Raw genomic sequence first — 27,865 nt, forward strand, 5'->3', positions numbered from 1 at the left:
AGTACCAAATAATATTTATGACCATTAGTACTCCGAATAGGAGACGTCCATAAATCGGCATGAATAATATCAAAAGCAGAAAAAGTATTGCTATCAGAAGAATAAAACGGAAGTCTAGTGTGTTTCCCAAGTTGACAAGAATTGCAAAAAGTGGAGGCATGCTCCTTATTACAATTAATCAAATTATTACTCCTAAGAAGGCTAAAGATGGTGCTCCAAGGTGGCCCAGACGATCGTGTCAGGTGGTGGGTGACACGGCCGAGAGAGAAGTGGCAAGGCATGAAGTGGAATTGTTGGTGGTGACTGGATAAAGATCCCCAAAACTATTGCATCGCGTTACTACTTTCCCCGTGCGAAGATCCTTCACAGAAAAACCATATGGGTCAAATTCTATAGAAACTGAATTGTCTGAGGTGAATTTACGGACTGAAATTAGGTTCTTAATAATTTGAGGGGCAAGAAGAACATCACGAAGAGCTAATTTATTTTGGGGAAGGGTGGTATGACCATAAGCAGTAATTGGAATACGATGACCATTGCCTACTAAAATATGATTATTAGTGCTTAATTTAAACAAGGGCAAGAGATTACCAGAATTATGTGTCATGTGAGACGAAGCACCCGAATCCATGTACCAACCATCATCCAGATTTGCTAGGGTCATTGTAGAAAAAGCGTTCCCGAGCTCCGTAGGGGTCATTGCTTGACCATAAGTGGGTTGAGATGCCACATAGGACTGATGTGAGGCCTGTGATGGAGGTGGCCCTGAAGCTGGTTGCTGTCCACAAAATTGGGCCTGAGGATAGGGAAAAGGAGGTCTGGCCCAAGTTTGCTGAGGTGCCCATGTCCAACCATACATGGGGTATTGACCTTGTTGACCGGCCCACTGAGGTGGAGACCATTGGGCTTGACCCACTGGCGCCTGTTGTTGTTGTTGCTGTTGAGGAGAGGCGACCTTGGCAGAGGATTGACCACGCCCCCTGCCGCGCCCTTTTCCACCTTTGCCCCCTTTGCCGGAGTTGGCTCCCCGGCCAGAGGTGCGATGTCCGCCGCTGCCGCCGCCATCACGGGGTGGTGCAGGTTGTTGGTTTGAAGCCGACGACCCCGAATATCCTTGGTGAGCAAGAAACGATTGAGGGGAGGACGAAGAGTCGTTCGCACGCCGTGATTCCTCAAGAAGGAGTCGCGACCTGGCCGTTTCAAACGTCGAAAGAGGGGTGGTTTGTTGAATCATAGCAGCAACAGTATCGAAGTCGGTGTTAACAAGACCCGAAACAAGACGAATAACCAATTTGCTCTCGGAGACAGGCTGATCCACATTAGCTAATTGGTCTTTGAGGATCTTGAGTTGGCGGCAATAAGAAGAAATATCAGGGAAATTGGATAAATGCAACGAATTAAATTGATTCTCAAGATAAACCGCTCGAGTGTTCTTGTTGTCTTGAAAGATACCTTGGAGCTTATCCCAAATCTGTTGAGAAGTATCTCCTCTACAAAGGACGGTCTCGAGCAAGTCGGAGGAGATGGTGCCGTATATCCAATTTTTGACAACCGAGTCAAGCCGCTTCCACATAGCGTCGGAGATGTCCGCAGGTCTAGGGGCTTTAGGATCGATGTGATCGAGCACACCGAAAGCATGGGCATGACATTCGAAAAGTTCAACCCAATTAGAATAATGTACCTTCTCACGGTCAAGGATGAGAGGAATTGCATTCTTGATGTTGTTAACGCCAAGAGCGGGATGAAATTCGGAGGACGGAGGTGACGGAGGTTGTTCACTGTCCTTAGTCATGGCAGGGTGTTTGCGAACAAAGCAACTGGTGGTAAAGTGCCGCTAAATAGCACACAGAAGCAGGTGCGATGTGGAAAGGAAAAAAAAACAGAAAGAAGAAAAGAAAAATTTTTGCGGAAGCTAGATCGTAACCTAGAGCTGTGATACCATGTTAAAGGACCAACTCAACCAAAAGCTTAAGCTAATGGTTGAGGCCCAGGAATATGTTTTATACTCTATCACGCCCCCTCACACGAGAGCCCGTTTGGGCTAGAAGTGTGGATGCAACATGGGCCCTCCTCATACCCATCGCTTAATATTCCACTTGAAAGTGGGGGGTGGATGAGATACGAACCCGTGTCCTTTATGTCACGCTGGCTCCGATACCATGTTAGATTTCGGGAAAACTCCTTAGGTTGGAGTGTGTACCTTTGAATAATATATATAAGAGTTTACAAGGGTCGTAATCCTATTATCATAAGGATACGAAGTATATCACAAAAATATACAATATTATCCTAATCTGTGACAAATATTATCGTAAATATAATATCTATCAGAGAGCATTATATTACTTTCTCTTTTATACTTGTATTCCTGATCTATCTTAATTGACTTTGTATATTTTAGGCCTTCTAAAATTTACTTATAGTATATTTACATGAAACTTGGTCTTGTGCATCCCATCCCCTTACATAACAATGCATGGCACCAAGCCACCAATTACATCACTACATACGTTGATACATAAACATACGTACCTTACGGCATTTAATTAGCATTGTGCTTAAATGTGTAGATTGCATGATAGCAAATCTATTAAAGTGTACACTTTGATAGAGTAATAAATAAATCCATATTCTGTCTTCATAATTAGGGAACATTTTATAAGCAATATTTAGTTGTTGTTTTTTAAACTTTTTAACAAAAACACCAAAATTATATTAGATTATACAACCTATTTTGTTGTAAACTTTTGTTGCATGGCTTGTTACTTATGACTTGAGTTTGTGCGTGGGGGTGTCAATTCGGATGATCGGATCGGGTCTGATATGGTCGGGTTGGGTCAATTTTTAAAGTTAAGTCATAATAAATTGTTATATTCACGCGAGTCCAAATCTAAATCGGATATTTTTCGGATCTGTTTCGGATTGGGTGTGCTTTTGACACCTCTAAATCGTTAATCGTGGGTGCCCCCATGCATCATCCCCTAACAAAGCAATGCATGGCACCAATTACATCATTACATACGTACCCTAACTTAGTAGCTTACGGCAATTAATTAATTTGCACGCACTATTGATAAAATAAAATGCTTATTATTAGAATGATAGCAGATCAATTAAAGCGTAATGAAGCATATGATTTGTTTCAACCATGTTCTGTCTATTATTTTTATGCAATAATAATCAGTATCATTTATAACTGTAAAGAGCAAGTGGTGAAACAGAGATATAAACTACATTATATTATTAACATGATTATAAATTTCAATGAAGTAGTGTTACTATGCCAAAAACTTATAGTAACGACTTGTTCTCATACGTTGAAATTCAGTTCAGTTCAGCTCTTAATTTCCTTCTCTTATAAAATATTCATTTCCGTTCAATTCAGTTCAGTTCAGTTCAGTTCAGTTTAGCTCCTAATTTTCTTCTCTTATAAAATATTCGGTTCAATTCAGTTCAGTTCAGTCAATGAGAATAGACCCTAAATCGCAATAATTTAATACTAAATATATATATCATTAAGTTTATTTGATTGATTAGGTTAAAAAGTATTGAGAGTATTATAATATCCAAGACTTAATTAAAAATTTAATATATTACAGAGTATTGCAAAAATCAAAATTATGTCATTGTTAAATTTGTTCAAATACAGTATGTTACTTTTACGGAGTTTGATTATTATTAATAAGTAATAAAGGATATTTATGATCATAACATTTCATGGGTATGGTGATCGTGCAATTGATGACATTGAATTATTATAGGATCAACGGAATACATGACAATAACACATGTCTTCTTTAGTTCACCTTATTTTTACTTATTTTAGAAAAAATAAGATAAGATAAGATCAAATCTGAAAAAATAAGTTCAGATCAGATCATTATTTTATGTGCAGTTTTTATCGCAAATATCTTTAATTTCATAATGAAACAAAATTATGAAAATTACATATTAATAAAATACACATTATTACGAATCTAACAAGATCACACTTGATATATTTCTTAAGGTCAAAGTCTGGTCAAATCAGACAATCAGATCTGATCAGACTAGACCAGACCAAATCATATCAGATCAGATAAGTTCAAATAAGTAAATATAAGGCGAACTAAATAGGGCCTTACTCTAGTAGGTGGAAGTTTCCGAGGTTGGTTTGTAGACTTTTTTTTTCTTTTTTTTTTTTTTTTTTAAAGAAAGGTTGAGAACATGGCATTATGGCAAGTATGCTTTTTCTATGAAAGTGATGCTAGTCAATTTTGTTAAGCATTTTTTTCTCGTTTGCTTCAAGCCTTTATGCTGTGAGCACACATGCATGAGCATTATAGAGGAAATTCAAATAAGGCATATGATCAGCACAAATTAGTTAGAAAGTTTAGCACCTTTCAGTTCATTGCATTAAACGAGAATGTCTTTTTTTTTTTTTTTTTTTTTTTTTTTTTTTTTTTTTTTTGAACACTAACTAAGTAACTATGCTTTGATGGGTTTAATTTGAGTTATTTGACGCATTACTAACCCACCAACCCTTTCTTGGGTCACGGACACTTGCTATTGGTCTATGTTAAAGATAAGGTTAGCCTAAAATGTTAAACACTAATTAATAATCTATGTAGTGTACTATGTACCCTTGAATTGACAAGGGTGTACTTAATTTATGAGATTCATAATTAGTTTATGAGATGTCATTAAATTTAAAGTGTGGATGCAACATAGACCTCTTAATAAAGCTAGGGGTAAATATAATTATACTAAGTGCAAAATTAAATATTTCATTCATTTGGAAAAGGGGGTGGATAAAATTTGATGAACTCATTACCTTTGTATCACGTTGTCTCTTAATCTCTTATATCATGTTAAGTGACAATAATTCAACTAATAACTTAAGTTGATGATTGAGACCTATGATTAGCTTATACAAAATACGTGGTATACTCTATAATTGTAAACTAGGGTTGTAACACTATATACGAAATCTAAGATGATCAATAGTATTTCTAATTCACTCTATAATATCCTTTTTATTTTAATACTAAGGTTAGTGTCTCATAAGGTTGTATATAAACTGAGCAATGGGATTATAATACTCTTGACTAAGAAAAACGTGTTATTAAGTGTATTATAATACCCTTCATAAGGTCGTAATACTATTTGTAGGAAACATGAGGTCATCATGAACTAATCATTACATCATGAATAAAATAAAAGGTACACTTCCTGAATTTGGTTCTTTGTGTGTTTGTCCAGAAACTCCAGAGTCCATATGACTAGGAGTAAGCCTGTCAAATCAGTGGTATAAAAATACTTAATTTAGACACATATATTTAGTTGACGTGTTATTAATGTTAATATTTTCTCATAGTCCTTAGGGCTATTATTTTCCTTTTTGTTTTCACTGGAAAAAAAATTATTATTATAGTGGAAGGTGTCATTAACAAATACATTTTGGTAACTCAAAAAAGGATTAACATACGTCTGCATGTGATTAATCATCACTAATAAATTGTGGGACAGATAATCTCTTATGTAGCTTTCTAAATGCACCACAAGTCCACAACAAACAACCCTGTAAACTAAAAGAAGGAAAAAGAAAAAGTACATTATAACTGTAACGCAACAAATTGACAAACCTACATAAATGAGCCGTTAATTCAGCTGGAACTTATTTGGATTAGATTATTATCAAAGGTTAATTGATAAAAGAATGATTTGTCTTTAAGTGGTTAAACTTCGAATAAGAATTAAATGCTTGCTCAAATCCTTATCAGGTGATCCACGAATACCGAATATGAAGCACATGACATGACCCTTTAATTATTTTCATTCTTTTTTATGGGATGGTAGCAATCATAAGCATGACATAGGTGTGACATGAACTTGGTTGTTCTTTCCGTTTTGATCATGCACATATCCAACACTAAATGTTTGACCACTATTATATATGACTACTCCCTCCGTTTCATAATATAGTTTTTGTTTGTGTTTTGTTTACGATATTTAATACTCCCTCCGTTTCAATATGATAGTCCCATATGGAATCAATCACATAAAATAAGAAAAGGATAATATTTGGAATCTAACAATAAATTACGGAGTAAAAAACAATTCATAAATAGTTTTGCCTTATTTAATTTTTTTTATTTTTTTAAGGAAAGTTTTAGTCATATTTGCATAAATCAAGGGAGTAATTTCTTTACTTAGAGTCATGTCATTAATTCACAATCAATTAATCTAACCAATCAGAATTTAATATGAATAAAATAGGAAATAAAAACTAAGTTAAAAGTGGAATACATTCAATATGGGTATATCTTTTTGAAACGCCCAAAATAGTATATGGGACTAACAAATTGAAACGTAGGGAGTAAATAGGAAGAAAAAGTGGATGAAGTAAATTAATTAAAGTGAAAAGTACAATTATAAACAAAAATTAGAGAGAAAAAGTGGAAAAAAAAAATACACATGTGCAAAATTATAAGATGATTTATAAAGTATAATGAATAAAGTTAAAAAAAAGATATAATTTTTTTGTTATTTTATATAACATCCAAGTGATCCAACTCATTAAAACGAATCAAATAAGAATTCACATATTATGTTTCATCAAATGATACAGATGAAAATTTTGAAATAGGATTACTTATAGTTTGCTAGTAGAAAGAATTGAATTTTTTTTTTTTTTTTTGAAAAAGAAAGAATTGATTTTTGAAACTAATCTTATTCTTTGACTTTTAAAATTGTCACAAAGTTTTTTAATTATTAAGGTAGGTATATTATAATAAAATATTTTAAGAATAAAAACGTGAAATAAAATAAATAGTTTTTTCAAAATAACCATACCAATACCTTACATTTTATTATAAAATAACAATAAGTAATACAGAAATGCATGCCAACCATGCTTTTGGTGTGGTCGTGTGGTTGGCTAGCGTGCGACAAGCTGACACACATCAAAACATTGATCAAGCAACCCTTGACCAATCAATTAACCCCGAACTGACTAACTCCAACCACACCGCGTAGTCATATTAACATTTGTGAAATGCTAAAGGTCACAATAAATGACAATTTTTAAAAAAAATCTTGTAATCTTATGTGGATGTGTCAAGTAATTAAAGATGATAAAGTGGTGGTTATAATATTGGCCGAAGGCCCGAAGCCTATAACATAAAGGCTAATCCGAACAGGTACATTTAACATGACAACATAGGTTTTTCATATATCAATGGAAAGTATAGTAAAAGTAAGCTTATAAATAGTACAAAAGTCAAACTATTGCAATTATAATTACTAGTACTATGAAAGATAAGAAGTAAGTTAATAGAAACCTTAGCCTCTCTTTCCTCTCTTCTTTCTCTAAAACCCTAGCCTCCATTATTGAATATTGGAGGGCCGGGGCTTCAATTCCATCGATTTTTATCGGTGGAAAACCCCAGTCGTCTGTTTTTGTATGCTTTTTCTATTGTTTTAGGTTTATAATAACTCTTCCTCTTCTAGAAGGAATTTTTCTTCCTTGAAAGACAGGGTTTTTCTTCTTCTTTAGGAGGATTTGACTCATTTGAAAGACCGGGTTTTTCTTCTCTCTTTTGAGTGAGGATTTGTTTTTTTTTTTTTTTTTTATTTCATGGATTCCTATAGAGTTGTTTCATGGGTAAAAATTTGTGCGGGATAAAAAAAGAGGTTATTATTTCGATTACAATCTAGCGAATCAGACGGAAAATTTCTGCACGGTTACAACAGATCAATAGACCTCCTCGCCGATGAAGGCTGTAAATCACAACGATATGAAAGAGGGTATAAAGAATGTATGATTTGCAACAACGATTTTAGCTTTGCTTATGGAATGTTTTTATTTGATTCAATTATTATGTATTTATTAGATCTAAATCTCTTTGTAGATTTCGTATGACTTTATTTATGAATTAATTTTATTTCAAAAAAAAAAAAAAAAGAGTAAGTTACTAACCATAGACCATTGAGTTGGGCTTTGGGTCAAAAAGAAGGCTACACTTGGGCCGAGATTTAGAGGCCGTGACAAACTGTAGTATATTAAATCACCCTTTAATTATGCAGTTGAACTTTTATCTTGACTTGAGTTGGAGTGTGAATAATGCTTGGTGAATGGTGAATATATATATCATACCTAAAAAATGAAAATGCTAAGAATCATGAAGAAATTAGTAAAACGCAATAATATTAAACAGACGATGAAGATCTAAACAAGCAAAGCCCAAAACAACTACGGAGTAATTAGCTTTTAAATAGTAAGCAAATTACAGCCCAATACTATCAAAGCTAATGATCATTTTGTAGTCATTTTGCAGTGGACTTTGCCATCTACTCATGAATGAAGTTTGTTTTCATTGGAAAATTTAGGGGGAACTTAAAAAAACAGTAAAACACTCGTAAGGACAAAACTCTTACAAAAACTGTTAGATGATTAACTCAACCAAAGGCTTAATCTGATAGTTGAGGCCCAGTATTGATTTATATTCTGTATCGCAACCCTCACACATAAGAGGTCATTGGGATTGAAATGTGGATGTAGCATGGGCCCTATCATTTCTACTTTTCTAGTGTGAAATATTCCACTTGAAAGTGGGTTGATGAAATTTAAACTTGTGACCTTTGAGTCACAATAGTTTTGAATTCTGATACTATGTTAATGAACCATATAATATGTTATTACTCTGTAATAAACTTTAGTTGAAGCCCAATAATATGTTTATATACTCCATCAAAAACCATATAATCTTTTGTTATTCTACTAGGTTAACCGTGCGATGCACGGTTTAAATAATTAAAAACTTACTTGTATGTGTGTAATATAAATATTTTAAGCAAAACATAATAAATCGTGATCGATCCCTTTAGTTAGATTAATTAAGATAAAAAATATTCTAATTACCTTCATAGTTATAATAAAATTTGTAAAATAGCATTCGTTTTTGATTCATTATAAAAAATTTGAAGAATTGATATAGAGGGAAAAAAGAAAAAATCCAAACTCTTCTATCACTAATAAATTGTATAATTAGTCATAAAATCTTTTTAAAAAAATGTATAGTTAATCAATAATTTTCAAATATTAGCTTTAATTTGAAAAGGAAAAAAAGAGGAAAAGAGAGAGAGAGAGAGAGTGTTTTGTTACAAATAGTTTAGGAGGAAAATTTTTTTATAAGAAGGTGACACATATACAATAGTGATGTCAGCTAGGCCTGTACAAAACTATCCGAGAATCCGAAAATCCGAAAATCCGATAATCCGATCCGCAACCGATCCGAATTTTTGGATATCCGATCCGAGTTTTCATTTCGGATCGGAAATCCGATCCGAAAAGGCGGATATCGGCTGCAGATTTGGATATTAATTTTCAGAATTTCGGATATCCGAAATATAAAGCCTAAAATAATATAATTTTTAAATTGTTCATATAAAATTAACCCTGTATTATTAACTTATTGTAATATTCTTAATATATTTGATGATAATATTAATTGCAAAAAGACTACTATTTTTGTTAAAATATTTTGTACAACTTAGCGATAAAAAAACGGTAAAATTAGTGAAATTTAGAAAGTAATCATAACAATTTTACTTAATATTGGATAATGGATATCCGAAGCATCCGATCCGAAAATTTTGGATATCCGAATATCGGATATCCGAATTTTTCAAATCAGATTTGGATATCAATTTTTGATATCCGAGTCTTCGGATATCCGATCCAAAATCACATTTCGGATCGGATATCCGATCCGTGAACAGGCCTAATGTCAGCGGTAATTACTTTAGTATTAGTTATAGATAGATACTCATATTAAGCTTCGATATATATACATTATTTTAGAGGGTGAGCTATAATTTAATTGGTTAAAACTTTCCTCTAATAGTGTTAGGGCCTACATTTAGTATGTAGATTATATAGCTAACGGGACAAATCGTCTACCCTTATCAATTACATAATACTAAAGGCGAATCTGACATGACACTTGTCATGTTCTGATTAAAAATTTTCCCGCCACTTTTTTCTTTCCCTTTTTATTTTTTCTTTTTGTACAAAATCTTCATTAATATCAATTTATATAACCTATAATATTTAACCTTCAATTTGACAATTATATTCGAGATGTATTCTATATGCATATTTTTTATAATTTTTATAATAGGTATTTTTCTATAATAAACAAACATATAAGGTAATATATTAAATTAGAATCAATCAATTACATAATACTAAAGGCGAATCTGACATGACACTTGTCATGTTCTGATTAAAAATTTTCCCGCCACTTTTTTCTTTCCCTTTTTATTTTTTCTTTTTGTACAAAATCTTCATTAATATCAATTTATATAACCTATAATATTTAACCTTCAATTTGGCAATTATATTCGAAATGTATTCTATATGCATATTTTTTATAACTTTTATAATAGGTATTTTTCTATAATAAACAAACATATAAGGTAATATATTAAATTAGAATAATGTACTAATCCCGTACTTCGTATCATTCTACAATGTATTTTTTTCCTTGAAAGTTTTTTTTGCTCCAACCAGGATTAGACACTTTAGCTTTTACAATAAATTTTTTGATTTATTTATAGTTATAACATTACAATTCAATAACTATAAACATAAATATAAAACAAAAATTAAAAAACCTTGATTATTAATTTTCGTAAAAGTTAAGTCAATTAAATTTGTATAAAACATTTTTCCGGTTATAGTATGCTATAAAATATTGTGCCGGTCAAAACATGCCAGCAAAATAGGAAAATACGGGGTATATAATTACATTGCACGGGTTATAATTAACATAAATTTTATTCTCATATAAACAGTATAACCATTAAATTTGAGTGTTTTTTTTTTAATGTTTATTAATCAATAACTTTTGATAACAATATAATATTAATTCAAGTTATTTTTTTTTTTTGAAAAGAAATTCAAGTATTTGTTTTAATTTTTTTTTATATATAAATATATTTATGTTATATTAACATTGTAATTCATAATTTGATTAAGTAAAACCGTGCATTGCACGGGACCTTAAACTAGTAGTTCTATAAACACTAAAAAAAATATATCAAAGCATAGAATTGTGTATAACCGGTTTACAATAATGTTGTATATACGACTATTTTCACTCACTAATACGAAGTATATATCAATATATATTTTTAATATTTTATATTTACTCATTTATAACTTTATTCATATCGGGCAACATTTATGTTTTTCCAAGTGCTGAATATTATTATTCAATGTTCCCTTCTAGATAATTTAGATGTCTCACAAGTCACAACTTCATAAGTCATAAGTCATAACACTCATAAGTCGTAACTGTTACTCGTAACATGCATAATAAGATGGGAAATCACATTGCGTATAATATAAAATGGAGTTGAATGCCCGGCAGTCCGGCGTCACATGGGTTATTTTGAATCATTTTTGTTCGTCAACTTCATTTCACATTCTTAAGTTATGGAATAATAATTCTTCCAAAAAAAAAAAAAAAAAAAAAAAAAAAAAAAAACAAACTATGGAATAATAACATACTTTCCGAATAATTAGGCATGTGATGATTTTCATTGGATTTATAGTTTTAAAGGCTATATGTTTCTAGAAAAATTATGATCGATTTACTTTATATCATTTCATTTTATGCTCTTATTAGGTGTGAATATCTTCAAAAAGTCATTTGAAATCAAATATTCTTACTCCCTTTTTAAAAAAAAAATATTCTTACTCCCTTCTCTTTCCTCTCTTCTCTCTCTAAAACCCTAGCCTCCATTGTTGAATTTTGGAGGGGCTTCCATCGATTTTTATCAGTGGAAAGCCCCAATTGTTTGTTTTTGTGTGCTTTTTCTATTGTTTTAGGTTTATAATAATAATTCTTCCTCTTCTAGGAGAAATATTTCTCCCTCGAAAGACAGGGTTTTTCTTCTTCTTTAGGAAGATTTGGCTCCTTCGAAAGACCGGGTTTTTCTTCTCTCTTTTGAGGGAGGATTTGCTTTTTTATTTTATGGATTGCTATAGAGTTGTTTCATGGGTAAAATTTTGTGCGAGATCGAAAAAGAGGTTAATATGTCGATTACAATCTAGCGAATCAGACGGAAATTTTCTGCAGGGCTACAACAGATCGATAGACCCCCTCGCCAATGAAGGCTGTAAATCACAGCGATATGAAAGAGGGTATGAAGAATGTACGATTTGCAACAACGATCGTAGCTTTGCTTATGGAATGTTTTTATTTGATTCAATTATAATGTATTCATTAGATCTAAATCTCTTTGTAGATGTCGCATGACTTTATTTATGAATCAATTTTATTTCCAAAAAAAAAAAGGTGTGAATCTCTTCATTTGATTTTTGCTAAATTAAAATTATTTATACAGTACACAATATTTCATATAAACTTTGTATGTTATTAAATAAGGTGATTGCTTTTCTCTATCTTATATATATGTTCTATTTTTCACAACATCTAGCATGAACAAGCTGATTAAAATTTCAAATTTTTTTTTTATGAAGTGATTAAAATTTCATAAATGAATGTAAGTTAGTTGATTAAAAAAGTTTTAAGGGTGGTATTCAATATACTATAATAAATACTAGTACTACGTATATGAATTTAAGACATAGTAGCTGTGACAAATAGTATGTGTAATAATAAAATTGTAAGGCACGTACAAAAAAAAAGATGTCAATTTTCAAGTATATATCCAAATTGAATTTGTCAATTTTTGAACAAATTTTTCTGGTCACAAATTCACAATATAATTCTTTTTGAAAGCAATTCAAAATATAATTGTCGTATTAGAATTGGTTGAAGTCTATGAAAAAAAAGCTCACTAGTGATAATTTTTTTTTGAAAGCAATTCAAACAACAAAATTGGCATTAATTTTGGCAATAACTGGCGGAAGTGTTTTATTTTATTTTATTTTATAAGGTCTTGTAAAATTACTCGCTCAAATAATTAACGCACAATTCTTTCAAAAAAAGAAAAAAAAATAAAAAATTAAATCACAATAACTCACTAGAATTCCGTATTGTTGAAGAATGAAGACTTGAAGGTATTGTCAACATTGTCGTCCGTGACTAATACACTGAAACATATTGCAGAAATTCTTAGTATGACGTACCAACTACTCCGTATGTATAAAAATTTTCATTGAAGTAATGAATTGTTGATCACAATTCTCATCATGCAAAAATAGGGCAAAATATCTAAGTTAAATATGAATATTTTATACGGAGTATTAGAAAAATGTTTATGTATTTTGTGTAACCGTATCAATGTGTCATTGATACTTTAAAATTATACTCGTATTTGTTAGACATAATCAACCATTCGTCATTAAATTAAACATCTCTTACTAGGTATAAAAACTTGATTGATTGAGTTTTGTTTAGACACGAAAATATTACAATGAATGCATCGTTCACTTCCGTGTATTTTATGTGCGGCTGGCCACATCATGCATGTAGCAGCTTGTAAAATAGCAAAGTAACACCTGTAACACTAATTACCAAGTTCCCCTGTAATCATGACCGAATAATTAACCTCTATAACACTAATCAAGTAATCTCTATAACACAGATGAAATAACTCATGTAACACTAACCAAGTAATCCTTATAAAAATTGGCCAGCCAGATGAAGTAACCTTCGTAACTTCATGATGATGACCGTCGCATATTAAGTTTGGTGTTTTTCCTTTATATGGGAGACCAACATGTAGGCTTTTTTTTTTTGGACTAGAACATGTAGAATTTTATAAGCCTTAACATAATTCTCCCCCTGTATATACTTTTTTTTTTTTTTTTTGTGAGGGAAATTCCCTGTATAAACTTAATTGACTGCTGACTTATGAAATCATTAATTAAGTAGTAATTGGTGCAAGCTTAGCTAATTATGTTCAATACTTCATGCTAACATGTGCTTATAACTATATTTGTCTAACTGCTAATCAATATCTAGCTTATTAACCTTCACACCAACTAATTAATTCACGTTAATATATACGCCGACTTTTTATAACTTACTACGTATAAGTTTATTTTCTCTAATCACAAGTACGTCTTAGCAACTCCAATGGCAAGCTAATTGTCAAATTAGCTTGTCATACCACATAAGCTTTTAAGCTAATTGTCATTTTAGCTCCAATGGCTAGCTAATAGCTTACTATTAAAATGGACCAAACCTCCTTAATTAGCAACTCCAATGGCAAGCTAATTGTCAAATTAGCTTGTCATACCACATAAGCTTTTAAGCTAATTGTCATTTTAGCTCCAATGGCTAGCTAATAGCTTACTATTAAAATGGACCAAACCTCCTTAATTTTTGTTGTTAAATTTCATTTTATTTATTCTAATTTGTTTTATTTTAGCAAGTTTTTTTCCAAGCAAATTAGCTTGACACTAGCTAATTGCATTTTCTAGCTCCAATGGTTAATCGAGTAGTTAGGGATTAATATGTTGCAAGCAAGTTCCTAGCTAGTACAACCATTGGAGTTGCTCCTTGATTAATGCATTAAATGAAGAAGATTCGGTGAGTTTACTACAAGAAAATATATATAAGGCAGTAAGGGTTGTGAAATTATGCAAGACAAAATTATGTGAAATTGTGAATTACAAGTACTTCGTGATATTTTGTTTGACTTGTCTTGTCTAAACTTATTTTATTATAACCTTCTGAAATCACCGAAACAATTTAAATTCATTTAATTTGCAACAATTTATTTATGTATGCAATAGTCTTTAAAAATCTACTTCAATTTGTACGTTGTTTAAACTGTATGAAATAATTATGTGCAAGGGCTTGGGAAAAAAATGACAATTTATAACTTATTTAGATGAAGAAGGTACTTTATGTTTGCTATGAAAAAGCAACCATGTTCTATGTTTTAGTTTACTAAGAGATTGGAACATTCATCAGCATTTTGTGGACCTCTCATGTGGAACAATCTCATCTACTAAAATTCATAGAACTTGTTCTAATAATTTATGCCGAAGATGTAGTCATTAGTGTACGTTCATGCATCAATCACCTAAATATCATTATTTCAGATCTAATCACATACTCAAAATTAAGTACACACAAAGGCAAATTTTCAATTATTTTCCCTTACTTCAAGATTTAAAAAGACTAAAATCCAACATCTCAATTTACCTTTGCACCAAAAACAATTCACCCTATATATTCATCATTCATTGTATTATGAAAAAAAAAAAAAAAAAGATTTTCGCATCCACAATATCTTTTTCTTTTTCTCCTCTAGAAATTGGGGAATTAAAAAAAATCCGTCTTTTATACTTGTTTTAGCAACTAACAAGAGAAGAAATGTCCTAAATTACCCTTCAATGACAAATATAGTTATATTGGTAATGATCACACAATAGATACATTGTTTCTTGATAGAATTATTAAAAAATTAGCCGGACTCTTTTCCTGTTTTGATTTATTGGTAACATATCAAATATGAAACAAAAAGATCAAAAGTTTCTGTAGAGAAGATAAAGAACTACTTTAAAAAAAATGATATGGAGTACATTCTAATTTGTGTAGTATACCCAATTTTAAATTGTGAAAAGATAAATGAGGAAATAGACAACAAAGTTTTATTAAACAACCATGGAAACTACAATAGCCCCCAAGGCCAAAACTCCCGAAACCAGTCTCTCCCCTGCACCCGTCCCCGGTGGCGGAGCCGAATCACCGGTACTTGAACCCGATGGCGAACCGGCAGGAGATCCTCCAGGAGCTCCAGCACCAGTCAAGCTAAGCTTCAACTTGGCATTTTGATTGGCGGGCTCCATTGCATGCTTTCCTATGCCATCTTTCGTCATAGGGCCGACCTGCCACACCGTGTTGACCGTTGACTCACCCTTGGGTATGACCCACGTGCCGAACACGGTGATCTTGCCGGAAGTTTCCTCGGCAGAGAGGGAGCTAACGTTGTAAGAAATAGGTCCCTTCTTGATGTCATGATAATCACGTAGGTCATATGTGTCTACTGTTACTGAGTCCTTTCCCTTGTGAGCTACGAGTACTTGGGCACCTTTCATGCCCGGGGCCGTAGGGTTCAAGCCCCATCCAACCCAACCATCGGGTTGCGGGGGCGAGGCCGTGAAGGCCATGGAGAGGGAGGATTTGGAGGTGTCATAAGTCCAATGTAGGACTGCATCTAGGGTGGGGAGATCATTACAATTTTCAAAGGTAACGTTGGAGGAGAGTTTAAGGGATTTACATGTGGTTTGAGAGAATGCAGGGTGGATGAAGAGAGAGAACAGAGAAAGTGAGAAAATAATGTAGATTGAGGAAGACATTTTGTGATAGAATTGCAAGGAAAAACTAGGATAGTTTTTGGGGGTTTATATAGAAGAAAAGAATGTTAGGTACAGTTGATTTCATATGATTTTTATTACTATACAAGAAGATTGACTCTGAATAAAATAAGGAAATCATGGAATTTTACTTAATTTAGAGATTTTGTGAATTATTACAAGGATGGTCCGTTAATTTTGGGCTTAATTAACAAACAGAATAGTAATAAAAACGATTTGTATTACCTTATATATTATTGGATAACTAAGTATACATTGGTGTCAATCGTGTAAATCTTTTATTTCAATGGCTAAAGTTGATTTGTAGCTAAAGAAAGCAAAATGATTCATGCAAAAATTTTATTCTCTTTATAGTGTTTTATGTATAATACGGAGTAATAAATTACATAATTATCTGTTCAAAAAAAAAAAAAATACTAATAATTATATACATTATTTGAGATTTTTCTTTTAGTACCCCACATGTGCTAACACTTCCTTCCATTATTCCTTGTTCCTTCCTAGAATCCTAGTTGAAAATTAAAAAATGTCACAATGTCCTACAAAAAAGCTACACTTTGCTTGTTTTTCTCTCGAAAGATACTCCGTCCTTCATACTACATACTTCGTATAACATTAAGGCAGAGAGAACCACAAAGGCCAAATATTGTAGATGGCATTTGATCCTAAATCTAGAAGAGTACCACGGAATGACATAAAATTTGCAATAATAGTTATGATTCACAAATCACAATACATAACTTCGTAATAATTTATCAACTGATCATTGCCTTCAAAAGACATCAACCAAATTCAAACCATAAATTATATACTTAACTATGCTTTAATTTCTCTTTCCACCCTTACTATGAAGGCAATCTTTTTTAAGCTTTTTTCAGTTTTTTGGATATTGCTTTACTGCTAAATTAGGGTGGCCGTCTTTATGTATGTTACCAGTATAGCCGGTTTAATACGAAGTATGTATTATAGAATTGCCATATCACTAACAAAACCCAAATACATTATTGTATCTACACGAATCCATCGCTAAGGTTAAAAAAAAAAAATTACAGCAACGGAAAAAAAGGTTAATTTAATGAAATCAAAACACATTCAGCCACAAAAGGCTTGATATATTTCTGATATGTTGCAATTGATCAATATATCTTGATATATTTCTGATATATCAATCATTCAGCAACAAAAGGCTTGATATATTCAATCATTCTTGATATATTTCTAAATATGTTGCAATTGATCAATATATCTTGAAGATTTATTCATCCAACAACATTACAATCAGTCATTCTTGATACATTGATACTGGTCAATATCCTGATGATTACAATCCAGTTATTCCTGATATGTTGTGATTAATCTACATCTCGAAGATTATACGAGTAAATTCCCACTAGATGGCCACATCAAAACACATTCAGCCACAAAAGGCTTTAGTCTTCCCAACTTCTAGCTAAAATAAACCACTTACTGGACGTCTGGAGAACCATATCAGACTCAATAAAATGGTGTGTTCAGGAATGGAAAAACACTAAACAATGTACTACAACCAGTGAATTAAGTCAATATTCATAAATGTGGAAGTATGAAAGCGCCAACCCTTGCAGTAACCATCTCACTTTACCAAAAACATGGGAAAATTCACTTTTCAGTCTTCACTAATTAAGTACATGGCTACTGTAATAATTCTTAGAAGCTGAAGTTAGCCAAATATTTATACTTTTCTTTAGGCACTACTAAATCTTGGACCAGTAATTACACAGAGCTGATAGGGCAAAGGGGCTCGAATTATAAATTTTGGGTGGGAAAAACCAAGCTGTGACTCACATGAACATGTTCGGCAGGCAAAAATTGAAAAATAAAAGTGCCTCATCTTGCCAAGCATACCTGCTGGTACTTTCAAGCTGGGAGAAATGATTCCAAGATCAACTTTGTTTGAGAAGGGTGGAGTATGTCAACAATCATATACATGTATTTCCACTGATTGTCTTCCTTGTCTTTGAACATCTCACAATAGACTTTTCCATTCCCACTAGGACCACGAATATAAAAATTCACCTGTATCAAGAACATAGCAATAAAGTTGATCGAATTAGTGTTTCTTCTAATTCAAAAAAGCCCGCATTAATTTTTATTTTGTTACTTTGTTATTCTTTGGGGGAAGGGAAAAAGTAAGACAGAGGGTCGAATGAGTTTACAAGAAGTAACTAACGTGTATCATGCATGATCATCAGAAAATCACAAAACAAATAACTAGCATTCCCTCCCGCTGGAAGTATCTACTCTTCTTCAAAAACATGCATGCAAAGATAGTGCATAAGTGAACATGGTCAAAAGACACGACAAGCACTTGTTAATCCACAGATCTTTTTACAGTGTACAATCTATGCAAAAACAGCGTGATATTGCAATCTACGCTCATAGTGCATGTGAAATGTAACAATTGTAACCCTAACCATAATAAAATTTTAAAAATTCCCAAGTGTAACCATGAGGTTGAATAGTCTGACTCTAAATGCTACAATGCTATTCCGCTACAAAGTAGAATTTTGAATGAAGAAAAATTATCAATCCTACAACATATACCGTATTGTTCATGAAACTTTAAATTAATTTGAGCTTCCTTTTATAATAACTGAAACTCGCTAAATCTCTATACAAGCATCAGAAGTTCCCTCAAAATTTCATTTACTCCAACATATTCAGAAAGAATTCACATAGAAATAATCAAGATTGAACATTATATAGATATTTACTTTCTTGAAAAATGGGATGAATATAGAAGTAATCTTTTTATTTTATTTTTTTTTCTTTCCTGAAAACTGGGATGGAAACTGTTTTCTTTAACTTTAAAAATGATACTCTTTGTCAAAAAAAAAAAAAAAAATGATACTCCCACCGTCCTGAATTAGCAGCAACGCTTTGGACAGCACACGATTTTTGGCACTTTAACTGACTGTATGATATTGCATGGTAGCTGACAATAAGGATTTTTTTTTTATTTAAATAGTTAGTGAGAAAATGATTCATTAGTTCTTGAGGGTGTGAGTGAGGAGTTTCTTGTTTATAATGCTATTATAGAAATTAAGCGGTCTCAACGTAAGACAAAAATAATAAGAAATGGAGAGTTCATGCCTTAAATAGAAGTATTGCAAGTAATTTGGGATGATTTTACAAAGAGAGTGACGCAAGTAATTTAAGATGGATGGGGTATTTAGAAAAGATGAGAATAAGCAGTCTTCTTGTCCTTCACATTAGACTCAAACACACTATAGAGTAACATTAGTAAATAGAAGTGTAAAATGTGGGGGGCCTTCAAAGGTGGCTTCTGCTGCAAACTCTTACAAAGGCAAAAACTAGGACACTAATCCAGTAATCATTAGAAAGATGAACAGCAGAAGCCAGTGGGAGACATCAAAACCAGAAAATAAAACCCAAGTATTACAAGTTGATAACTGATGGCTTATTTTTGCAAAAGGTACTGCAAAACCCGTACCTGATTTCTTACAGGAGAGGGGTCCAACTCTATACAGACAAAATCCTTTTTTTTCACCTAAATTTAACATCTGAAACTACATATTCCTTGATTGAAAGAAAGTTTTCTACTCATACTGTATAAGTTGCAAATGTGGGAAAGAATTGGCCTAGAGTGGTACATACTAAGATAGCATAGAGGTCCTCTGGGAGTCAGCAAAGAAAAAGACACTTAATTGAACAATGCTCATATTTACAGCATCTATCGATGCCTCTTCTGTCCACAACATACCATGCAGATATATTAATCTCATAACTAAGACAGCATTACTGGTGAAATAACATATTACAATTAATTTATTTATGCAGCTCCTAATTGCCGATCATCAAGTCACTTCCTCACATAACCTCTTTGACTTGCAAGAGAGAATTAATGCCCCACCCCCACCTCCAAATAATGAAATAAGAGAAGCTGGTTAAAGCAAATACTTGCACCGACATGAATAGAAGTCACACAACAGAAAAACGGAAGCAATGTTATTGTTATAAAGTATAAAATTACCTCAATATGTTCCACCCCATGTTCATCAGTCCATACTCTATGTGGAATCCTTTGGCGAGCAGCACGATTCCTGCTCTCCTGGCCATATCCTTTAACAGGTGATCCAATCCTCACTCTGACCTGAAATAGGCAACTTTTAACTTATTTTAGCATGTCTCAGAAAGTATAAGCATCTTGTAGAGAATAACAATTAAAGTTTTAAGCTAAAAAGTCTTTATAATCGTTGAAAGGCAAGTAACCGTACAATAAAAAGAAAGGTTATGACACAATTATTCTATTAGTGCATTTGCTTTGGTCATGGGTTGGGTTGTGATTCCCACAATAAAGCTACCAAAAAAGAAGGAAAACTCTAACCTTTGTTTTGCTAATGCTAATTGACACAAAACTTCTCAGGAAAGCAAAGCTCGTAAAATTAAAATTAGAGCCTCAAATAGAGTAAAACAAACCAATTAAGACATCTCTTGGAGTGCTTGTATCAGCTATCAAGAGTCAAGACTCTAAGACAATCATATGGTCATGCTACAGGAATATTACACCTTACTCAAATAATGGCTGTGGATGAGGGAGAGGCATTGAACATCCTTTCTCCACTTTCCATTTACCTAACTAGATCAGCTTTTAAAAGACTAAAACAGCAAGCAATAGATAAACAACTTTATTCTTCAATATTGCAACAATTGAATTTTAAATTAGTTGACAAACTTCCTTTGATCAACTCTGATATTTACAACAGGAAAAAGCTAGTCATGTGGGATATTGTAAGAATTGTCTTGATGTATACTTCCCAAATGCTTTTTAATTTTGTAACAATTGAAGATATTGATGCCTTGATGATTAAAGTTGTATGTTGGGTGCATAAAGCTCCAAATGTTGCATATTGCAATATTAAAGGAATAGATGATATCTTGCAAGATAGGTACATGCATACCAGAAAAAAAATTTGTAAAATAGAAATTAATATCTAACCTGACTATCATTCTGAATCCTATCCAATGCCTTGTTAAATACTTTGTACCTATAACAGATCATAAGCTCATAAACAAAATGACAGAAAATGTATTTACTAATTTAAAATTAGTAGGAAGTGCAAGAGTGTATACTCTTTTGGTTCAAATATTAATTCTTTAAAGACACCATATGCGGCAACAGCAGCTATTCCAAGGCCTGCAAGAATCACGATGCTGTAGGATGCACCCTCCGTAAATGTGACAGGTTTTTCTGGGATATGATAAGTAGGGGAATCAAAAGGATCTTCTACTGTGGATATATCTTTCTTTCCCTGTTGATGATGATATACAAAACACAAGAATTAAAATACAAAACTACTCTCTCAGCTGAACAGATGTATCAGGCAGAGTAGGATTTCTAGATGATCATTATACATCATGAGTAAACACTTAATACCAAAAAGTCAAATAAGCTGATTGATAGTTCCATGCACATAAATATATAACACCTGATACTAACAGATATTAAACCTGCAACCAATTCAATTTGCATAAAGGATTAATATATTTTTCCCTCATTCTTTAGTAATCACAACAATTATACTTATGCACTATTTATATAGTTCATAAGACATTTTTTTAATTAATATATAGAATGAAAATGTTAACATGTGAAATGTTGTTGGATTAAACTCAACGTATAACTTTTAATACCAAATTAATTTTTATAAATAGATAGATACTTAATGGTATAAATGTTCAAAGTAGTGCGTTGGCCCACGTGAAAGTCAAATTGTTGTGAATATTAACAAACAGAAGAAGTTATAAATCTCAAAAAATAATTAAGCACAGCTCTTTTTCAGAGCCTACATTGCAATTCTGCAACAGATATGTTTAAATTAAAGTTTTTAAGAGCACTAGAAATCTTACATGCCTTCCCCATACCTGCATCTGAATGTTCTAGAATACAAAAGAAAACAGATAGGTTCTCATCAACAGCAAAATACCAAATCTTTTCCAAGCCTCACACTTTCTGACCTTGATTCCCAGAAATTCTTTGTAGTTTGTAGCATAATCTCAACCACTATAGTGATTAGTGTCCTCAAAGCACAGCAGTTCACATCAGTGTAGCTAGTATTTGGCATCATACCTTGAGGTACTATGATGACACAAAATGACGAGACCCAACCCAAAAACATACAGTATAGGTTGGCCATCAAAAGGGACACAAGTTAGACTTACCTTCTCCCCCTTTTACTACAAGCCCTAAGAACCTCATTGGCCATCCATCAAACTCCAACTACATAATCCAGTTCCTTCAGATCTAGGGTTCTAGTAGACCTAAGAAATTGCACCCATCAATTAACCAAAGCTAAGAAAAAGATTTACGGTTTACAGTCCTTGAGGAGGGATGAGCATGTTGAAGATTTAAGGTTTACCTGTCTAGTTGCCTTATTGGTTTCTAAGAAAGATGCTGCACATCAAACTTTCATGGAGAAACAAGAACACATTGGCAGCATAATAAAGGGTAAGACAAAAAAAGAAAGAAAATGGGAGGCAGGTCAAATATCAAAACACCAGAATTTTTAATATTTTATAAGTTTGTATAGGAAGAGATTCATGAAGATTTTTTCCAATTTTAAAACCTCTACACTTCCACAATACTCCACATAATATTTTACATGTTTATATTACTACTATTAAGCCTATTACTAACAAAAAGTATCTGAAGGATTCTGGACATGTGGAAGCACCCTTTACTTACATTGCGAGATTGAGCAATGTCCAAATCCTTTGTATCAATATCTCAATCCATTTCCTATTCTCTTATTCTGTTAAATTTTCCAAGTCAGAATGTCGGATATAGGTACTATTTAATTTTGTTCACATATTAAGGTAACCATCGTTACTCTTTTTGTCATAATGAAAACTTCGTCGAAAAAGCATTTAGGGTTGTTTGGTAGAGAAGGTTTGGATAGAAAAGAATGGAAGGCAATGGAAATAAGTGGATTTCCCATGTTGCATTTCAAATTGTATATGGTAGATAGTAGGAGATGGAAGGAATAAAAGCTTCAAATTTTTCACTATCCTAAGGAGAAACTAAAAACATGTCAACCTTATATTCCCCTCCCTTCTGCTTCATTTGTTTTACTTACAAACCAACAAACATTCAAATCCTTTCAATCCCTTCTATTAAGAGCAAACATAAGTAACTACAGGAACTTTGGCTTGCATGATTGCTAATGCATAACTTCAGTAATTAACATCTTTGATTATCAATAGGTGAGTATTATTTTTAATACTACCTCCGTTAACTATTATTTGCAACAAAGGAATATTTTATATCTCACAAATAATACCCCTTTGTTGCAAATAATACCCCTTTGTTGCAAATAATAAAAGGATACAATATGACTATGTTCATTTGTATAAATCACCATAGATTGAAAAAAGAGTAGAAAATGTGAATAGTGCAAAAGTCAAATATCGCATCTAAAAATAAACATAGGAAGTACCAAACAAGCTTTTAAACAATAATTAAATCACATGTCCATGGCCTGTGTTTTTACCCTCTAAGTTAACACTTCTAACAATGTCAGAAAATCTTCAATTTAAGAATATTCCAGGTCAAGTGCAATAACATTACCCCAGTTGCCAAGTATAAGTATAAGCGTTTGAATTTTTACAGTGATACGTCAAACCATTAATTTATACTTATATCAATAGCCAGAGTGGTTTGATTATGTTTGCATATAATATGTGATAGAATTTGAGAAAATCTTGCTTGCACTAAAAATAGAATTATATAGACACAGACATACAAAATAATCAAGAGAAATTCAAATGTTCACCCCCAAGATTAAGGGTATTTACACAATAATACACACCTCTGTTTGTTTCTGTCGAGATGACTCTGAAGCAGATGCAAAGGATCTGTAGATGGACGAAGTTGCTTGAAACATTCTGCGGTTTTCACAGAGCTGGTTGGTAATTCCAGTGTTCAATGAAGCCAACGAGTATGCCTGACCTAACATGACATTTCAACATAGATTATCAGAGGCTCAGAGTAATCAGACAGAAAGTGTATATGAATAACAACGAAAATTCTCAATCCCACATATCACGATCAGATTCACTATAAACTCAAAGGCAGTAATCTTTTTTTTTTTTAATTTTTTTTAGAAAGGCAGTAATCATGTAATAAACAACATTCTACTCACTTCATGAATCATAATTTATATTAAAACTCTCTTAACAGCAATCCCTCAATTTTTCATCACATTGAGACAGCAGGATTTGAAGGAAAAAAGCATGCACTTTAAGGTCTTTAACACATATGGTTGTATCATGAAAAGATTTCAATTTGAAGCTATAAGAATTGAAACTAATAGCTCATATAAAATTCATATTGAGTATTCAAGTATACTCAGAATGCTGGAAGGTATAACCTAGAGAGGAAAGAACACTTATGAAGTCCTTATCTCCTACTATGATCTCAGTTCCTCTAACCCAAGAATAGCAGGAAAGAATGACTATTAAGAAATTGAACTAATAGACAGAAAAATCCTCATTCGCTATAGTGTGAATGTGATGTAAAAACATATAAAGCATGAACCCTACCTAAGATACTCATACTGACAACTCCTAGAGAAATATAAGGGAATGCTCTTTGCTGAGAACCCCAAATCACAGCAAAACAATAAAATGAAAAGGAAAATAGATAATTAGAGAATTCCGTGTGACAGAGAGTCAGAGAGACAAAGGAATATTTACCTTGTTAACACTGCAATTTAAAATAAATTCATATTGAAATCCTAGGGTTCAGAGAACCTGTAGAGCTTGCCCTTATAATTTAAATCTTACCAGATATCCTTTTTTTTTTTTTTTTTTTGGCAGGCTGTCCTTGTGAGAATACCATTAAAATTGAACCAATGAGGTTACCCATTCCACAACAATTGCACAAATGTTGACTAAATTAAATCTTGATTAATGATGCCACTTTGCGAAAAATAAGTAGAAGATATAGACATATTTAAACCAAAATAATAGTGGGAAAGAAATAATATAAGATTAATATAACAACTTTATAGCCAATATGGACAACTAATATAATTTGTTGTAAATGTCATATAATGAGGAAAAAGAAATGAATTTGTACTTTTACAAGAACATGTAATGTCTATAGTAGTAAACTTACACTCCAAAAAACACTTTGCTTTTTTCATATATGTTTTAATGTAAAGTAACTTGTGTTACTTAGGGCTTATTTTGATTTACTGAAGTGAGCTGAATTATTAATGTTAAGATTCGGTATTTTTTTTGTCTCCTAGACCCATGACAAAAAACATTTATGAATCCATAGCCAACTCTTGACCTTGCAACTAGTCCATTTACGCCAATGTACACATCAATATTTAAAAATAGGATGATGGGTATCGGTGGTAAAAAAATTACACCTTTAAGTTAAATAGGCATCAAATATTTCAAATATATAACGATAAATTTGAGAAAACAAACATTCAAACATCATATTATAGTTTCTACCCAACCCCCTCCCCCCCCCCCCCCCCCCCCCCCCCAAAAAAAAAAAAAAAAAAAAAAAAAAAGGAGAAAAAAGATAATTAGATCCTATTCCATTTTTTCACAAACCTTTCATGTTAGCTGCAGTTTCTTCATTAATTGCAGAATTGGACCCAAAATACCTATTAAAAGAGACACACATCGTTAGATGTCTTCAGGCTATCCCACAGTGTAGCATCAACTAGAAAGTGGAAACAAACGGCAGTTTATGACAATGGTTCAGAAATTTATACGATTCAACTCCACAACATATATTCTATTGCAAACTTTAATAAGAAATCGAATTGTTTTTACTCAGTATAAGAAGATGACCAATAGCGAGGCTTCATTACATAGTTCAAAATCATACAAAAAGGTTCTTACAGAAAGATAAATCCATCCCAAACCAGATCATGACTCGTGATCCTACGAACAAAAACACAAAATATGCAATGTTTGGGAAAGGTTAGAATCCAAATGAAGAGTTCGGAGGGCTGGTGAGGATTTGGTTGAAGATTTAAAAAGTTCAAAGACTTGTAGAAAATCAAGTAAATTCCAAAGTATGAAAGATTAGATGAGTTGCTGAAGGTTTGGCCATTTATTATTTGAAACACAAAGCACTAGAGAATCACAAAATTCGCGACTAACTGATAACAGTGATAAGTAATGATATCCTCTTCATTGCTCATTGATAGACTAATGCTGACATCCATAACAAGACCAATGAACCTAATTAGTCCATTTAGGGGCACTACACTAGTTTCAATTTAGATTCCTAAATTCGAAGTTTCATATCATAACGCAATCAAGAAATCAAACATAAGAATTTCCTAGTATCATCAATTGAAAGAAAAATTAGAACAGAAAGTAAATAAACTTGATTGAAGATCACGCCAATTGTAATGATCAAAGTTGAGCCTAAAACCCTAACAATTTCTCAACACAAATTAATTCCTAACTCTTACTAAATCCATTGACACCTAAAATTCTTTATACATACAAAAATAATCCAAATATTCCGCCATTAATAAGAAATTAATCAGAAGAAGAAAGAAGAACACACCTAAGGGGTTGAGTTGCGCGCGAGAAGGTCGGGAGAAGCGGAGTGCGGCGAACTGGTGATGATGATGAGGAAGAGAAGAGGCGGTTGAGGGAGGAGAGAGAATCGGAGTGTCGTCGAAGTGAAGAAAGAGACCTTGTTAACCTTGACGCCATTGTTATGGCTTTGATTGTTGAAGAGAGAGAAAGAGAGGAGAAATTTGGAGGTTGAAGATGAATGAGGGTTTTTGTTGGGGGGTTTACATGAGAAATTTTGATGACTGAGAAAGAGAGAATCAGAGAATCTGGGTCTGGTACTCTGGTTTCGTTTAGGTCCGCTTCAAAAGTCCGGCCCATGTAGAACCCAACCCAAACTCAAACCGATACCTGACTCGAATCATATCCGCATGCAACCCCAATTGATTCGAACCCAAACCGAGTGTTAGCTAACCCGAAATTGATCTGACCCGAATGACTCGTTTGCAATACTCCTCCAACCTTTTTTGCCTCGGTTTAACGGAGTATGGGTCAAATTTTTTAAAACTTTGACTATGAATTCTCGTTAATTTCTTTATTTTAATTTAACTATTTTGATTTATTAAATTAAAATTACGATATTGAAAATTACTGCAATTCATGATATAATATTTGAAAAAAAAAACTCGCTTGGTTTTATTTACTTTAATTATTTTTGTTGCTTTGACTAATAGTACGGAGTATCATGTTAGGATTTTTTTTATTATTGTTAGTATCATGCTAGGTTGCTTCCAACATTTATTTTGTTAGATGCTCTTCATGAGACATATGATTTTTATTAATTTACTTGTTTAGTCACAGTATTGTTTATTAATCAAGACTGATATTGGGAAATCACGCATAATACAATGTGTTAGGATTCAGGAATCCATTATTAATGTGGAAATAACCTAAATTTCGAAA

The 27,865-nt window shown here is 32.5% G+C and overlaps 3 protein-coding genes across 3 annotated transcripts; all 3 read right to left on the reverse strand.

Annotated features, from left to right (window-relative positions):
• Positions 1-238: 238 nt before the first annotated feature.
• LOC145570821 (uncharacterized) lies at positions 239-1,792 on the reverse strand. The gene has a single exon (XM_081629953.1). The coding sequence runs from the start codon at positions 1,790-1,792 to the stop codon at positions 239-241; it is 1,554 nt and encodes a 517-aa protein (XP_081486079.1).
• Positions 1,793-15,444: 13,652 nt separating this feature from the next.
• LOC145571918 (auxin-induced in root cultures protein 12-like) lies at positions 15,445-16,330 on the reverse strand. The gene has a single exon (XM_081630942.1). It carries the CDS (start codon positions 16,328-16,330, stop codon positions 15,626-15,628), a length of 705 nt encoding a protein of 234 aa, XP_081487068.1. The 3' UTR covers positions 15,445-15,625.
• Positions 16,331-17,526: 1,196 nt separating this feature from the next.
• On the reverse strand, positions 17,527-27,249 carry LOC145571919 (putative mitochondrial import inner membrane translocase subunit TIM21). The gene is made up of 7 exons (XM_081630943.1): positions 26,952-27,249; positions 25,979-26,031; positions 24,217-24,356; positions 21,482-21,660; positions 21,348-21,396; positions 20,382-20,501; positions 17,527-18,403 (listed from the first exon to the last, which is right to left on the reverse strand). Exons 1-7 carry the CDS (start codon positions 27,101-27,103, stop codon positions 18,245-18,247), a joined length of 852 nt encoding a protein of 283 aa, XP_081487069.1. The 5' UTR covers positions 27,104-27,249; the 3' UTR covers positions 17,527-18,244.
• Positions 27,250-27,865: the final 616 nt, after the last annotated feature.

This window comes from Chenopodium album, chromosome 12 (assembly GCF_948465745.1).
Source record: "Chenopodium album chromosome 12, dcCheAlbu1.1, whole genome shotgun sequence".
In the NCBI taxonomy this organism is placed as follows: domain Eukaryota; kingdom Viridiplantae; phylum Streptophyta; class Magnoliopsida; order Caryophyllales; family Amaranthaceae; genus Chenopodium; species Chenopodium album.